Source organism: Polyodon spathula, chromosome 22 (assembly GCF_017654505.1).
Source record: "Polyodon spathula isolate WHYD16114869_AA chromosome 22, ASM1765450v1, whole genome shotgun sequence".
In the NCBI taxonomy this organism is placed as follows: Eukaryota; Metazoa; Chordata; class Actinopteri; order Acipenseriformes; family Polyodontidae; genus Polyodon; species Polyodon spathula.
This window is the reverse complement of record NC_054555.1, coordinates 3,034,432-3,051,462: the sequence shown is the minus strand read 5'-3', so window position 1 is coordinate 3,051,462 and position 17,031 is coordinate 3,034,432. Positions and strand designations below refer to the sequence as shown.

Below are 17,031 nucleotides of genomic sequence, written 5' to 3'. Positions count from 1 at the left end.
ATGATCACGTATTAGTTCTGTTAACCCAAGAAAAATACCCACTTCTGGTTTTCAGTTAGCAAGAGAGTCCCTGTGATGGGGAACTCCCCATCTATATGAACATGCTTGGAACTGGCAGGGAGGGGGTTAAATTTCTCCCTGCCAGAAAAACATGTGAGAATGTGGCTGGAGCCCTAATTGAATAATTATTGATTAACTGGGCTCCAGCCACAGGGGATAAAAGCCAGGGGAGAGGCCCTGGCTGGCAATGAGTAGTAGTAGGGTGTGTGTTTTCTGTTTGGGGTGTGTTTGTGTTTCAGTTTGCTTTTGTGTTGGAGAGTTTTGTATTTTAAAAGAAAGGAATATCTTGTTTAAAAACCGGAACCTGACTGTTTTGTGAGTTCATTTTGATTATTTCTGTTAGAACCTCTTTTTTGTTGGCCCTTGTGCCTATTTAGTTGATTTAATAAAATAACTTTATTTTTGTCTCTATTCTGTCTCTGAGCCTCAATCCACTCACCAGCCTGTCACAGTCCCTCAAACAAGCAAAACAAATGTAATACTAGAATTAATCTCAGGTGAAAATTTCAAAATTCTCGCAGTTTAGTGTTTTGGGATTCTTTTGTGAACAACAAGTAATCCACTGATGTGAAAAAAAAAAAAAAATAATCCTTCAAACAAATAAGAATGTAGAATAAAATGATGTTGCGATTATATTACGAACACCTTCCCAAATTGTATACAGATTCCCGTTCCTTTCTATAGACGAGGCTGAAGGAAGTGAGTCACTGTAAGATCTTGGCTGTGTGATCCAAAAAAAGGAGAGCCTTGCTAAATCTACTTGTCCTGACTCCACCTTTGTGTCATTAATTTAAATTACTCTTGTTCTGTTCACAGAGGGCAACACCATACATTCAGTGAACATAGCCAAGCCATTTCAAGAGCAAGAAGTGTGAAAGCAGCTTTGTCATGGCTGTTTAAAACAGTCCTCATCTGTCTGTATTCTTTATGAGTCGTCAGGTAGGTTTTTCCTTATTTGTTTCTTTATCTATTTTTGTCCCCAAGTGATTTATTTTGTATTCACAATTTCATGGATGGTGTATTGGTAAAGACAACTATATTCCACCCTGAACTAAAGAGAAATTCAAGGATGGACGGGTATGTTGAAAGCAACAGAGTAACACTTGACTAACAACACTGTAACAGATACGAAACCACACTCTATTCAGAGTTTTTTTTTCTTTTTTCTGTTAGTCTTACCTGTCTTGGGGTTTATTGTGAAAAACGCACGCTGGGTATCTGTGATGCGAAAAGAAAGTTTTCCCTCAGAACTGAAATCGGGGTCGCTGGCCTCAACTCTCAGAATGGACATGTCCTTGGGAGAGTTCTCCAGGACGGAGGCATAGTAAACAGGCAAGGATAGCACTGGAGAGTTATCGTTGACGTCTATTACTTCAATAAAAACCTCAGTCCAGGAGACCAGAGGCACAGAACCCAGGTCTGTCGCATAAACCGTAAGCCAATAGTGAGGGGTGGACTCCCGGTCCAAGGTGTCAGCAGTCCGGATTATCCCTGCAAAGCAGGAGGAGTAAAAAGAAACAATTAGTCTCAAGACACTTAAAGCACGCCTCTGCTCCTCAGGTAATGGTAATGCTAATTTATAACATTACATTGATTGTACCAAGCTGCAGCAAATACAACACTCTTTGAAAAGATGAAATGTAAGCCTTAAGGCCAAATGAATACCCTCAGTCAGTTTTGTTAAATTCAAATCTGCCGACACTTCAACAACATGTTTTTTTAAGACATCCCAACCCCATGCTCAGGAGGGAAATATGCTTCTTGGTTCAGAAGCAAAACCTTGGTCAGTACTAGCAAGCAGTTGTTTGTGGATGTTTTCTGAGACAGCACATTGGACAGGTATTCCTGGACAGATTGTGTATGTATAGGTAGGACTTAAACTCATGCATGGCCTTATGGCCTGATAATTATTGTGTGTCATACTGAGCAAGCATTTTTTTTTTAGGTTTGAAATCCAATGCACCCTCATTACTGCTTTGTGTGTGCGTGTATTTTTTCTTTGTCCCTGTACCTGTTTCCGCCTCTATGCTGAAGACTCCTAGCCCACTGCCATCTTTAATGAAGTACTGCACCTCCCCATCTCTCCCAGAATCCTCATCCAAGGCAGTCAGGGCAATCACAGAAGTTCCAACAGAAGCATCTTCAATTACTGGTCCTTTAAAGACGAATGAAGAGAAGCGTGGTGTGTGCAGGTTCTCATTCACATCCAAGACTTCCACCTCAACATAGCAGGATGAAGATAGAGCTTGTGGCCTTCCGTGGTCCACTGCGCGGACTGTAAGATTGTAAAAGGGCTTCTGCTCAAAGTCCAGCTCCTTCTCCACGCTGAGAGCTCCTGTGGCGGTCTCCAGCTGAAATGCTCTGTTCTCATTGTTCACCAAATTGTAAATAATCTCTCCTGCTGGACCAAGATCTGGGTCAATACCTTCCACCCATAAAACCACAGTTCCTATTGGCAAATCCTCAGGAACCTGTATCTTGTAGATCTTTGGAACAAAGCTAGGAGGATTATCATTGACGTCTTGCACAGTTACCAGGAGGTCTGCAGTTGAGAACAGCTGAGGATCTACACTGGCCTGATCCCTGGCCTCAATCTTTAGCTTATATGTTGGGCAGGTCTCTCTGTCCAGTGATCTAGTTATCCTTACTACCCCTGTTAGCTCATTGATTGAAAATCTATCTGTGGCTGTTAAGAGGGAATATTGTACTCTTCCATTATCTTCCAAGTCAATATCGGTAGCTTTGACCTGAAAGATGCTTGTTTCCACCACTGCATCTTCTGGTACGGTTAAGAAATAACTGGATTGATCGAACCTTGGTGGGTTGTCATTGGCGTCTATTATATTCACAGCTAAGAGCTTCCAAGATGACTTCTGAGGTGTCCCTAAATCATAGACAGTGATATTAAGAATGTAGAAACCTGTAGTTTCCCTGTCTAAAGGGGAGTGGACCTTAAGGTCACCAGTATCCATGTCAACAGTGAAAGCGCCATCTTCACTCCCATCAAAGATGACATACACCAGCTTCCCATTAAATCCAGTGTCTTGGTCTGAAGCTTTAAACTGCAGAATTGTTGAATTAACAGCAGTGTCTTCTTTAATGTCAAGAGATCTTGGGAGCGCTGCATCAAACTTTGGGGAATGATGGTTAATAATGTGGATGTCTGAAAAGGTATCCTCCTCTTGCAAAGGCAATTTGGGCTTGATGGACTGAATGAGCTTTTCAGCCAGCCTTTTGAAAACCCCAGTATCCTCACAGTACATGCTGGCTGGCTCACCATTGTCAATGACAGTGATGTTAATGTCTGTTGGCTGAGCATAGTTCTCTCCATCAGTAGCAGTTATTTTAAGGATATACAAGGGCATCACATCAGCAGGGTAAGCCAACGGGATGCTTTTCTTCAGCAGGAGCATCCCAGAGACTGAATTAAGCTCAAACAGCCCAAGTTCATTGCCAGACACAATCTCATATCTCACTTGCTGCAGCTCATCTAAATCAACCGCAGACATAATGCCGAAGCGATCACCAGGAGATAGGCTTTGTGGGATGGTGACATTGCATCCCACCTTCTCAAACATCGGGATATTGTCATTTACGTTGTTCATGATAATGGAAACTGATGATTCAGTCACATGGCTGAAAGGTATGCCACTGTCTGACGCCCAGATACGAAGATGGTACCACCTTTGCATCATTTCGTAATCTAGTTTTTCGGAGGTGGAGATGACTCCTGTAAATGGGTGAATTGTGAACGGCAGGGGACCTCTATTGGCAATGGCATAGGTTATAAAGCCATTTTCCCCTCTGTCACTGTCTACAGCAGTGACTCTCAATATACTAGTGCCAATGGGTTCATTCTCAGAGACTGTTCCCTTATAGGAGGATTGGCTGAATTTTGGAGCGTTATCATTTTCGTCAATGATATCAACAACCACTTTGGCTTTGGCCTCCCCGTGGGCGGTCATCACATCTAATTCAAATCGAGACTTCTTTTCGTAATCCATATTCTCTGTGGTCACGATCAGGCCACTTCGGGGGTTGATCTTAAATTTGGAATTGTCCTGGTTAGAAGCAAGACGATAGCTTGTGTTTGCATGGTTTGGCATCACCTTAATTTGTACAACAGGGCTCATAGGAGGAGAAAACTCACTTAACATTACATGGTAGACGTCTTTCTCAAACTTCAAGACTGCTGACTTTGGAGAAGGTATGTGGATGTTTTTTATGAGAGAAAATAAAGGTGGGTTGCTTTTGTCTTTAGCTTGAAGAGAAAGATTAAAACCAAAGGGGTAGCTCAGCCAGTTGACCTTTTTGGCCGTGACCACTTGGTAGACTTGACTTTGCAGAGGAGATGACATGACTTTGAAGTGATTTAATGGATCTCCAGCTACAATGTCCACGGATTCAACTTGCAGTCCTTGCCTACCTGCCTCGATTACGACAGTGGCATACAAAAGGTCCCTATGCTCTCCAGGTGTTGCGACTTCAACTGATTTAATGACTGGTGGCAGTGGGGTAACCTTTTCTACGTTGACTACAACCCTGGCAACATTCCCGTATCCACGGATCCCAGCTATTTTCTTTACTCGGTCTTCAGCGAGAACCACCAGCTCGTATTTCGAGGCTTGTGTGTGATTGAGTATTTTTGAGAGTGCAATTTCTCCAGTTGAAGGATTCACGACAAACGTCTGGGATCTTCTAGTAAAGGAATAGTAGAACTGAGCATTGCTGCCCAAATCAGCATCAGTGGCACTAACCTTCACCACACTGGATTTCAAGGGAGTGTCTTCCCTAACAGTGACACTGTACGAGGCAGGGGAGAAAAGGGGTTTCAGGTCATTAGCATCCAATACACGAATCACAACCTTAGTCCTGGCTTCATACTCGTAGGTGCTCTCACTGCTCTGAATGGTCAGCGTATAGCTGTCCCTCACCTCCCTGTTCAGTGAGGCTGTATTTCCACTCCGAGTCCTTATCCTCAGAAAGGAGAAATCTCCGACTGTGTAATCCTCAATCTTGAACAGGCTGTCATCGTCCCCAGAGATCAGTTTGTATTTTATGCTCCAGAGAGGATCTGTAATGTAGATGCCCATTTTGATGCTACTCTCAATGTAGGTCTTAGGGGCAGTATTCTCATATATTGTAGCATTGTAAAGGTGATGCGTGAAGCTCAAAGGTGAATAGCCTTTTTGTGTACTCCCATTGCAGATGGCTGCATGCAGAAATACAGCTAGGACTGCCAGCAATCCTTCAGTCACTCTGGTGACACTCATGATGTCCTCAATGGATCCTCATGGATCTGCAACTCTGAGTAAAAGATACAAAAATAAATATTTATAGTTAGTATTTCAGTAACATCTATATCTTTATCCCCTTTGCTCATAATTGTACATGGAGGGACCACATTATATATATATATATATATATATATATATATATATATATATATATATATATATATATATATATATATATATATATATACACACACACACACACACACACACACACACACACACACACACACTATATATATATATATATATATATATATATATATATATATATATATATATATATATATATATATATATATATATATCTATATATATCAATAAGGAGAATGACATTAAAATCGAATCTTACAAAAACTAGTGTATTATTTAGAATGCTGTTGTCTGCTTGAAAATTGCAAAAAAAAGTAGCTGCTAAAGTTCGTAGATAAAACACAAAGTTTGAGTCTTTGGCTGAGCAATGACTGCAGGTTAGAGGAGTTTCATATCTGTAACCATTATTATTATTATATTTTTTGTATATTTTTCAGCAAGCCCCCCTATTTGTGAAACAAAGACACATTCTATATTGTAAACTTCATAGTTTCTGTCAATTTAACATCTGAAACTGAAGAACGGTAAGAATTCAAATCACTTCTATTAGAGCTGTTTTAATATCCTATCATCTGTACCCACATGCTGAGACAAAGACAATTAACACAGTCTGCATCTCAAAAGGGCTCTTTGCATCCCTGGGAAAGTAAAACAAAACTTTCAAGGTGACACATACAACCCATGGTTACTGTTTATTGTTTCTGAACAAGCTTTTCTGGTTCCTGAAAGAAAGATCAATGCGTTATTACAATTAGCAAATCTTTTTTTCAGCTTCTCAAGCTGTATAATTTGTCGTGTTTATTGAGAAAGGGTTACTTAAGGTAACTGTTCTTGTTATTTTTCATTTTACAGTACTGTCATATAAGCAGTATACAATAAGGATTATAAATATGATTAAATAACTTTCTTTTGTGTGTGTATGTGTTTCTGAACCTGTATGCAGTGTTGGGTATTGCAAAGCCTAAGAGGTTTACTGCATGATGATTACATTTATATTTATTTCTATCATGTGCTGTACATTATACTTAGATTTCATTGCACTAGTAAGGTGAAGTTTTCTGAGCACTATTGAATCGCTTTATTTTAATATAGATTCATAGTCTCTGGCATGGTTTAACGTGGAATTATTTGTATTGCGTGTTTAGAAGCAGAAAGTGTCAGTACAGTGTTAAAGAAAGAAGTACAAGCTATTGTGCGTTTCTAAATGCATCAAGCAGCACTTTGAAAAAAATACTTTGACAGCATCAGTCTCAGCCGTATCAGATGCTTGTCAAGAATGTCTTACAGTATATAGATATATATAATATATATATATAGATATATATATAATTATATATATAATAATATATCTTTTATAAGCTGCTGTCAAAATGTCTTTTGAAGCTCCTAATTCTAATGTCATTTTCGACACTCCTGTTTCCTGTGCTTCTTGAAGGCGATAATTAGGGCAGTCTGGAAGTTTTGCTTCTGGTTTCCAAGTCTACTGATGCTGCTGTTAAGGCCACAGCTGATGATCTATAGACATACCTCGCTGAGGCCTGAGGGAAATCACAAATTAGTTGTTTTTTTTTAATTCCTGCTTTCAATTGGCTAGGAATGAATGAATAAATCAATGAATTCATTCCACAAGTTGTTGAATATTTTAAATAGGCTTTAAAATACTATAAAGATGTTTAATTACAGCATGTTTTTAATAGGAGTATTGTACCTGCAACAATGTGGTAACCCCCTTTTGACATGCATTGCTCAAGCTTTGGCTGATAGGGGAGTCTCCTGTTTAGACACCAACACCAAAATGACCAGTTCCACTGTTATTTAGATCATTAAAATAGACAGCGTTCAGTGTTTATGTCTTTCACCTGAGGGTCGTGCTCACACACGTAAAGGTGGCCTAGAGTCCCAGTGTCAGCTCACAAACATCAGTAGAAGGTGGCAGGTACTCTTCCATTAGCAAAGGGTATTATGGCAACAGGTTGTCAATGTGACCTTCACAGTGGCATAACTTTGGTTTCAAAAGCCCTCCTGCCACCCCCACCCCCACCCCCACCTCTCAAACCCCCCAACCCTCCACCACCACCACCCACCACCACCACCCACACCACCTCTCCCCCCCCACCTTGGAACATTCATTGTAAAATGAACAGTACAGAATAATGCTTCTTGTGATTAAAGAAAGTATTATTTATATATTATTCAATACAACACAAAGCAATGACCAAGTAGAACATTTTCCCTCTTTGAAGCCCATTTGTTTATATTGCACAAAATAACTGTTTAGCACTGTTTGGTATAAGCATACAAAACCTGTAATTTGTGTTGGAATAAAGAGTGCTAAATAACACAATTTGTATTAAGCATGCATTGAATGAGATAGGAAAGAATGTTTCATTGTAAAGGCAAGCTTTATCTAAGCCAGAGATTCACAACTCTTCATGGCCCACACAGACCTAATTGTAGAAATGTTTGTAAATGATGATGATGATTAGTGGTCAATGGATCGTAAAGAAGGTGACATGAAAAAAGGAAAAATACTCCTACTTGTAAAATAATCCTACTTTCAGTGAGCTGAAAATATAGCAGAGCTTTAAACTGGTGCCTTGGTCGTGCAATGGAAATATGACCATGTGGTAAACACTGCATGCATCCCTTGAGTTGTGCTGGCCTCAGCCTCAGGACATTGGCCCACCTTGAAGAATTATCACAATAACTGGGACATTAAACCATTTTAAAAAACTGTCAAAGCATTTACATTAGTTTGTGGCCGGATTTATATATATATATATATATATATATATATATATATATATATATATATATATATATATATATATTAATTTTAAATGTTGAATGAAACAGAAGGTTTTTGCAAGGAGGTAATTGGCTAATGCATTGTGGGGATGTGTTTCTAAACTGCTGATTAGATTTCAGCCCTCTTCAACACAGATAAATGTCTTTGTTGGAATTTTTATTTAGTCATGTCCCCAAAACCCTGACAGGTAAACACAAATTTCTTTTTGCAGCATTAAGAGTTAATTTGGCTCCGTACGACAGCTATTTGAAAGACCTTTCAGCTCTGTTTGAGTTTCCACCTCTCTAAACTCGCAATCACCCAGACCTGTAGCCACATGTTCAGCTGAGCTTCAGAACAACAATGCAGCTCATATTACAAATTTATTTCTCTTTAAGGGTATTTAAGGGGGATTTTTAGGGTCATTTAAAGAACATGCCCTATTTATTTTTTTTCCTAAATTCACTGAAATGTATAAAACATGATATGCAAAAACAACAACTGTGCATTGATAGAGAGCCTGAAGGACCTCACACAGCAAAGAGCAGCACCAATCAAAAGACACAGCGACTGAAAGAATTCAGAGCAGCAACAATTTCTGTGATTATTTTTATTATTTTAGATAAGACTACTTACAAAGCCCTTACAAAGTCCAGATCTATTCTTCCAAGGATTTTAATACCTGCTGAGTATTCATGCTCATTTTCCAAATAAACCAAATGTTATCGTTTGTTCCATGGGGGGAAAAAAAAAAATAGGTTTTTATGCAAATGTGGCCACAGAATAGTTGGTAATACCGGTAACCCTTTTCTTTTTGACAGTTCTCACGGTCTTTTTCGATATTACTCAGATTTAAATTTTTTTAACACTACATTGTTGGCTTCTTTAGCAATAGTCTAAGACAATTCTGTGTTATTAAAAAATAGAAAGAGCTACCCGAACATCTACAGTATGCTCAGATTACATCTGCATAAAACATTTGTGTTAATTAACATTATTTATATATTCAAAATATGTATACAGTGCTCACCCTTTCACACTTTATAACGCTATAGTGGGGAGCCATAGTTAACAGGACCGTGCTATTTGTGTTTCGCCTTATAACATGTTTAAAAGGGCTACTATAATGGCATTATGAAGCAAATGGGAGCCATGACCCTACCGTGTTATAACCGATTCCGCACAATAACGAGGCGCGTTATAACGGGTGAGCACTGTATATATATATATATATATATATATATATATATATATATATATATATATATATATATATATATATATATATATATATATTACTACAATTTTACCATAGTTTACCCTGGTTTGCATATTTATAAATATGGTTTCCCATACTTCACAATGCTTACCTGAGCTTTACCATGCTTTCACAATGCTTTATTAAACTGTGCTATGATTTTACTATGGGAAACTGTTATAAAGTTTGTTATTTTATGTGCTGCAAATATCAAGTGTAACATTTTAGTAGAAAACAATATCCCTTTGTAAATCCCCACTTTGGTTCTTAAACTACAGTTTGTATTGTATACTAGTGTAAGTACAATAGCCTCCACCAGATTGAATCACAATTGAGTGGCACAGAGGCCAGCAGGGTTCAGTGGAGTGGGGGGTTGCGATAACTTCAGGGCATCACAAACAAGCAATCAGTAAACAAAAAGATCAGCAGGGTCCTGTGCACAATAGGCTAAGCTATTGCAGGATGTAGATGGAAAACAGATGAGAATGAATTACATTGTGATGTATAGTTTGCAACTTTAAAACACAAAACAACAAACATCTATGTTTATGTCTAAGGAAGCTATTTGCATCTATAATAAGTCATTGTAGATAGAACTTCTTGCATCGTAGTTCATATTGTATTTTTGTAGTATTAATTGCACTTACTGTAAACGATACTGTATTTAAATATTAATCTTGCATTGTAACCCTGTACAGCACTGCCCTGTAACACCTGTAAATCACCTTGGATAAAGGTGTCTGTCAAATTAATAATAATAATAATAATAATAATAATAATAATAATAATAATAATAATAATAATAATAATAATAATATTAATCTATTATTGCATCACACACACACGCAAGCTGACCTCTTATTTGCTCATTCATGAAGGTTCCAGGCATCATTTAGCTTGGTGATTAACAGAGGGGTGGGATCAACAATTCACTTATTTTCTTCCACACCCTGCAGGAGGGATGAGCTGCCCTCCTGACTTGTATGGTCAAGATTGGGAATGTAGCTTCTCATCCACTGATTCTCAGATACCAGCCTGACTAGAACCCTTATAAAAGCTTACAGATGTATCCCATAGTAAAATGTACAACGTTAATGTGGAATATAAAGGAAGGGCTGGGACTTTAATAATATAAACCCCTTTCAGAGGCTAAGATTGATGGTAAGATTATCATTACTGGGAGTTAATTTTTGTCTCCTATAATTTTTTTTAAGGATTCAAGGGAAGAATTCCTAAGAAATTCGGAAAGTAGCAGCACCCACTTTTACATGCTACCAAGCATTTACTCCCCCAAGCAACTCTACAGCCTTCTAAGACGAGCCCTTGTCTTAAGGCTGATACAGAAAACAATGTGCCGTATGCTTTGTGGAGGTAACTATCTGACAATGGATGTAAAGCAAAGAGGATTCTATCAACAGAGCCCTGATCCTGCAGATTCTGTACTAAACCTTTTGCTAGCATGCTTTATAAGCTTTTAGTAACTTAGCCTGTATCTTCAATCAACTACCATACAGAAATGCGGTCAGAAAAAAACAAAGCTTACATTCTCGTTGTATTGATACAAGCAACATTTAAAGCGTTAAGAAAAAACAGGTTTCAAATTTAAAATGGCTTGTTAATTCTGCCCAGCTTTGAGTGAGTCTGAAATTAATTTACATATCAAATAACATTATCAAACTGACATCAGAAGTGCAGTAAATGACTGAGGCATCGATGCAAACCTCAAGGATTGGAATATAAAATAAAGACTTCAAAGGAAAGTTAGCACCATCTAAACAATCAAACAGACCTTTAAGCAGCTCGGTCTTATGAATGAATCCGGATCTGAATCCACTAAATACAGCAAACAATTTGTTATGAATACAGTCACTTTATGCTTATAAAAACAGAATACCACACGATGAAATGTTCCATGAATGCACAGATTCATGTGGAAAATACAGCAAATGAAACACCTCTACCCCCCCCACCAAGAAATAAACAACTTAAAAATAAAAAAATGAATGGGAATTACAAGTCCCCAACTTTCCAAATTCACAAAAAACTAAATGACAGTAACCTACCTTGTTAGCCAACTCTCCTGAAAATGCTTCTTTCAAGTTAATTTCTTCACAGTGCTCTCGATAGTACGATCCCTTCAGTGCATGCTGGCACCTCATGTGGCACCATACTTAATTGATTCCCAGGCTTGTAAGAGTGAGCAGGGCTGAGCTTTGCTGCTGGTGGAGGAGAGCAGAGTTTCTGCTGGGAGAGTTCTGCAGCCACCTCATCCCCTCAGGAAAGCCATCCCCTCCCTGATCCTACTGACACTCTCCCCTCCTCCTTCCCCCACCTCTCCTGCACCCGGGAGGAGGTGTAGGAGGAGAGCTGGATCACACATTTGGGCTGGGGCCAGACACTGCTCATTCAGAGTTTGTTCCGCAAAAACTATCACTTACTTTCCTCTCAAATCTCTAGTACAAACTGGCTTAATGAAAGTAGTGCATGATGCCCTCAATTAGGCTTTGATAGAAGAGCAAGCACTGCAGTGTTGTCCTGTGGCAGAGCCAGCAGATCACCTGCTTTAAAGATTGAAAGGTATGGACAAAGCGCAGGGCTGTCCACACACACTTTATTTGAGAGATGGAGTAGCCTTGTGAGTGTTTGTTTGTTTTTTGTTTGCTTCTTGCATTAAGCTAAGTGCTTGTGAAACATGCACTAAGGTGTAGGTGTCTGCTTTTAAGAGTAAATACCAGACCAACTACGAGCAGAAAAAGGTAAAGTTTTGCATGTAAGTAAACAACAATAAAGGGTGTAACATTACAGCAAACGTTTGTAAACAAAAAGAAAAAAGATAATAATAATTTTGTTATTTGCTTTTATGTTCTTATGATATCAAGGCTTGCCAATAATTCTTTGCCATGCCATTCTTTAGGTCAGTGGCTCTCGAGGTCCATTCCAGTATAGACATTTTGACCACAGACATAACAACAGGTTAGGGGTCATTTAGGACTTGACTGGAACAAAGTCCTGGACTGGATCAAACTTCAAGGGCCAGAGCTCGGAACCCTGGGCTTTTACTGCTTGTCCCTCTGCTTGCATCATGATAATCTGCATTCAGACTTTGCAACTGCTGCTGAAGAGGTTGGAATGTCCAATAGCTTGGGTGGAAATAAGATGCCAATTGCCTGGCAGCTAGAAATCCTAAAGTTTACTGCTTGCCTGAACTCTGGTCTTAACCACGATCAGATGCAACTAATTAGGCTAATTCAACCCTGGGGGGGGTATTTGGAATCATTCCAGTTAGACTGGTTTATCTCTAAAGACACTAGGCCTGCCATCAGTATGCTCTTTATTGCACCTCACCTGGTAAAGCTTTAATTGACAATATAGACAAACGTGATATTGTAACTGGGGTTATACCAGACCTTTGTTTATAACCAAGACAGCGGTTTTAATCAACTCAATCCATGGGAACTTGTAATGTTTTCAGCAGTGCACGCCTAAATGAAGCTGTTGCAATTGACCCAGAATGGGTCTTCATTTCCATATGTGCTGATCCACAGAACCACCCTTTGTTTCTCAAGCATGTGGGTGACTTCACTTGAGGTGACACTGATACTAATAGGAGTAACTGGTCAATTAAATTGTGTTCTAAAGAGGCAGATTATTATCTCCAAAGGTATTCATTTGGCATGCTTTGCAAACACCTAGAAACATCATCGAGTTTAAAGTCGCAATCGATAGCTGAGCTGAATGGAAATTTAAAGGAAACAGTTGAAAAAAAGTCAGGCTTTAGAATAGTCTGAACTTGAGTGGTTGACAGGGGGATTGTTTGATTTCAATGGTTTACGGGATCGTTTGATTTCAATGGTTTACAGGATTGTTTGATTTCAGTAGTTTACTGGATCGTTTGATTTCAGTGGTTTACGGGATCGTTTGATTTCAATGGTTTACGGGATTGTTTGATTTCAATGGTTTACAGGATTGTTTGATTTCAATGGTTTACGGGATCGTTTGATTTCAATGGTTTACGGGATCATTTGATTTCAGTGGTTTACGGGATCGTTTGATTTCAGTGGTTTACGGGATCGTTTGATTTCAGTGGTTTACGGGATTGTTTGATTTCAATGGTTTACGGGATCGTTTGATTTCAATGGTTTAAAGGATTGTTTGATTTCAATGGTTTAAAGGATTGTTTGATTTCAGTGGTTTAAGGGATCGTTTGATTTCAATAGTTTACGGGATTTTTTGATTTCAATGGTTTACGGGATCGTTTGATTTCAATGGTTTGGTAGCTGGTGGTTGACAGGGGGATTGTTTGCTGCTTCTAACAGGTACAATCTTCTTCCGAGACAGACAGGAAAAGCGCACATATGACCTGACAGTTATTAGGTAATAAATCAGCTCTGTCCAAAAACTTCCCAGAACCCTAAACTATTCCTTGTCCTTTGTTCTGTCGTTGAAGTTGTTATGACTTGTTGCTTTCCTCGATGACTGATTCACCTAACAGTCGCACATTGTGAGTTTGCTGGCATACAAAGGAATTATTGGTGACTCTCCAAAACACCTTTCTAACTTGCTCTGCTGAGATAGCGATGCCTATGGCCTACATTGTTTTTATTATTAATGAATACAACATCTGCTGGTAAAAGTGGAAACAGGATATTTCTCTCCTAGTCCTTTTTTATCGTCATGGTTATGGAATTGAATGACACATGCACAAGTCAAATGAATCAAATAGTGTTGAGTTTATTCCATTTGAGTGGGACTTCAAGTTGAACATTTGATATAACACAGCTATAGTAGGAGAGAAAGTTGACAATATTATGCATGGAAAATTTATTTTATCTTGTGTTTCTATAAACTGAAGCTTTATCCAGGAATGCAATCTGTTCTGTTTGGTTGAAAGATAGTGAAATTACAGGGTTGATACTTGGCAAGACTCCCTTGAAAAATAGAAGTGGATGTCTCCCTTTTCAAACAATACATAATGCTCAGGTTAAACTAACTGAGTTTATAGTCTACAGTCTGGAATAGCTTGATCTACAATATAACGTAAGTCTCATTCCAGCAAGGGTATTGGCTTTATACAATAGTATACAAAAACCCATTTAACCTTATTTTACCATGGTAAGCTGCAGTAGGTATTTCTAAGTTTATTAATTATTAATGTATTAAATTAAAACAAATCAAAACAACAACACTATGCAGCTGCTCTTTAACATCTGTACCTGTTGCTCATTGCTGTACTGTATATGGGTTTGGTGGGCCAATCTATATCAAACTGCTTAAAAGTTGTTGCTGTAATAAACAAATGGAGACTTTCTTTTGTGGGACACGATTAAGAGAAAAGGTGGTTCAAAGCCATATGAAGTTATTTTGGTTGTTGTGAAACATTAACACACCTTCAAAGACAAACCGGTCTATAGGCTGCTACAGTTTTGAGCACCTGGCAAGCCTTAAATCTCAGGGCCGTTTAATTGAATTCACACATTTGTTTAATTGCTTGTTTGTGTGAAAAAAACAAAAAACATATTAAAGAGTAAAAAGGGGGTAGGACAATACAAATGGGATGGGAAAGGGGGGGTTGGACCTGATGAGAGATGTCAAGCTTCAGAATGGGACCTTTTTTCTCAATATTTTATGAAAGAATAAGGTTTTATTTTTTTTTATTTTTTTTATTAATGTTATATTTTATATAAATTCTGACTAGGGTTGCAAATCCTGTAGATACTGACTATGACCAGGAGCATGTACATTGGAATTGTTCTATTTTTTCTTAATGCTTTTTATTTTGTAATACAGTTTTTGTGACTGTTTTAAGTGTTTTGATCCTGTTTAAATGATTTGTCTCTTTTTTGCCATTGATTTTATAATGTCGTTTCTTGTCACCTTCTCTTACCAGCACCCCATTTTATCCCAGTTAAATAAATAAATACATAAATAAATAAATAAATAAATGCTTGTTCGTGGCTAAAAGCATGTTCCCTTTTAGTTGTAATTGGGACCAATGGTTTTCACCTGTCTGCAACAAGAAAAGCAAGGAAAACAAGAAGAAAAGCAATGCTATATTCAATACACATACTGTATAATATACATACACATACAGTACACACAGCTGCTACTTACTCCTGGAGGGCACATTGAGTGACAAGAAAAGATCCTTATCTGTTGTTGTGGATCAAGTTCTGAATTGCGCGCCAATAGGTTAATTAAAGCGAATGTAAAAATCGCAGGGAAAGCACATCTTTACACAGCTTCTCCCAGATCATGCTCCTTCTGTGGTTTGCTCCTGTTCTTTGTGTAAATAATAAAAAAAAAAGTGTCTTCCTGATTTATTGCCAATGCACATCAAGCGAAGTGCTATTAGATACACTAGCACCTACCTGGGAGAGGCAGGGGTTAATCAGCAGACAAGCTTATTCTCTTTTTGCTAACATATCATAAAAGCAAAAGGCATGGGAGAGTGCCGTCAGTGAGTGTTCAGCTCTGCACCAGTATGGTCTTTGCATTCCCCTCTGCACACAGGTAGCACCTCTGTTTCTTTGTCAGTCGACTGTGAGGCTGTAAAACAAGTAACCTGAGGTCAGAGGTGCTAACAGCCACTGCTTACATAGCCTCAGGGGAAAGTCTCTTCTGTTACTCAGTATGAAGACCTTTGGACACCTGCTGGCCACTTAAAAAACTCAGACATCACTTACTGGAAAGAATGCCTCTGAAAAGCAAAAACAAATCTTCCTTTACAGCGAATTGAAAGATAAAGGAATACCCAGAAAGCTTCGGTCAGTTAAATATGTGATGTTTCTTTGTTTTTCTATTATTATTTAATATATTGAAAAGCAGCCAAATGTTTGTCATTTAATGTATTCAGTTCCTGTAAGTATTTCTTAATTACAGCAATAGAAAGCATTTTGCACTTATTGATGATCAATGGGTGATTTGCACATACTGTACAAGGTTTAAAATAAACTACCTTTTTTTTCAGTGTGGTTAGAATACTTTTTTTATACCAAAAATCATTTAGCATATGTTTTGTAAAAGGAAAATAAAAGTGCTAATGTTAGATTTAAAAAAAAAATGTCTATACATAAAAAAATAAATAGAAAAGCTACTTTTGGGTCATTACATTAACCAATTTACTGTCGGTAGAACATTGGTTATTTTTACTTTCACAACAACTAGAAACGTGGTATAAAGGTATTCATATGCATAGAGTGATTTTAAAAAAGACAGCTGCTGGACAGATTCAACATGTCCCCATTTATGAAGGAATCAAATACTTTTTGAGAAGTAGGGGGAATTTAACCAGAGTCTAGTGCTAAATTACCTACTGGATACTGGGGTTTAGCCAAGATACAAAGGTTAAGCCCTTTCCCTCCCCCTTCTCAAAGAATGGTATGATTAGTTGAGCTTTGGCATGGAGGAAGGAGGGAGCCTCCATCAGCACCTTCTGTGTCCCCTTTGTTTAGTCATGAGTTCACCCCTCCTGGCCAAGCCCTGCTCAACCTGGATTAAGTAGTGACGTATTGACTGGCCCAACCTTGTTCTGGTTCTTC

The 17,031-nt window shown here is 38.3% G+C and overlaps 1 protein-coding gene across 1 annotated transcript in view; it reads right to left on the bottom strand.

Moving 5' to 3' along the window:
- The window catches only part of LOC121296804 (protocadherin Fat 2-like), a 45,041-nt gene extending 33,296 nt beyond the window's left edge, over positions 1-11,745 (bottom strand). Inside the window, exons 1-3 of the mRNA XM_041222623.1 lie at positions 11,557-11,745; positions 2,072-5,367; positions 1,240-1,551 (exon numbers count right to left, since the gene is read on the bottom strand). Coding sequence (XP_041078557.1) covers positions 1,240-1,551; positions 2,072-5,333 — 3,574 coding nt within the window. The 5' untranslated portion in view covers positions 5,334-5,367; positions 11,557-11,745. The remainder of the gene's footprint in view (positions 1-1,239; positions 1,552-2,071; positions 5,368-11,556) is intronic.
- Positions 11,746-17,031: the final 5,286 nt, after the last annotated feature.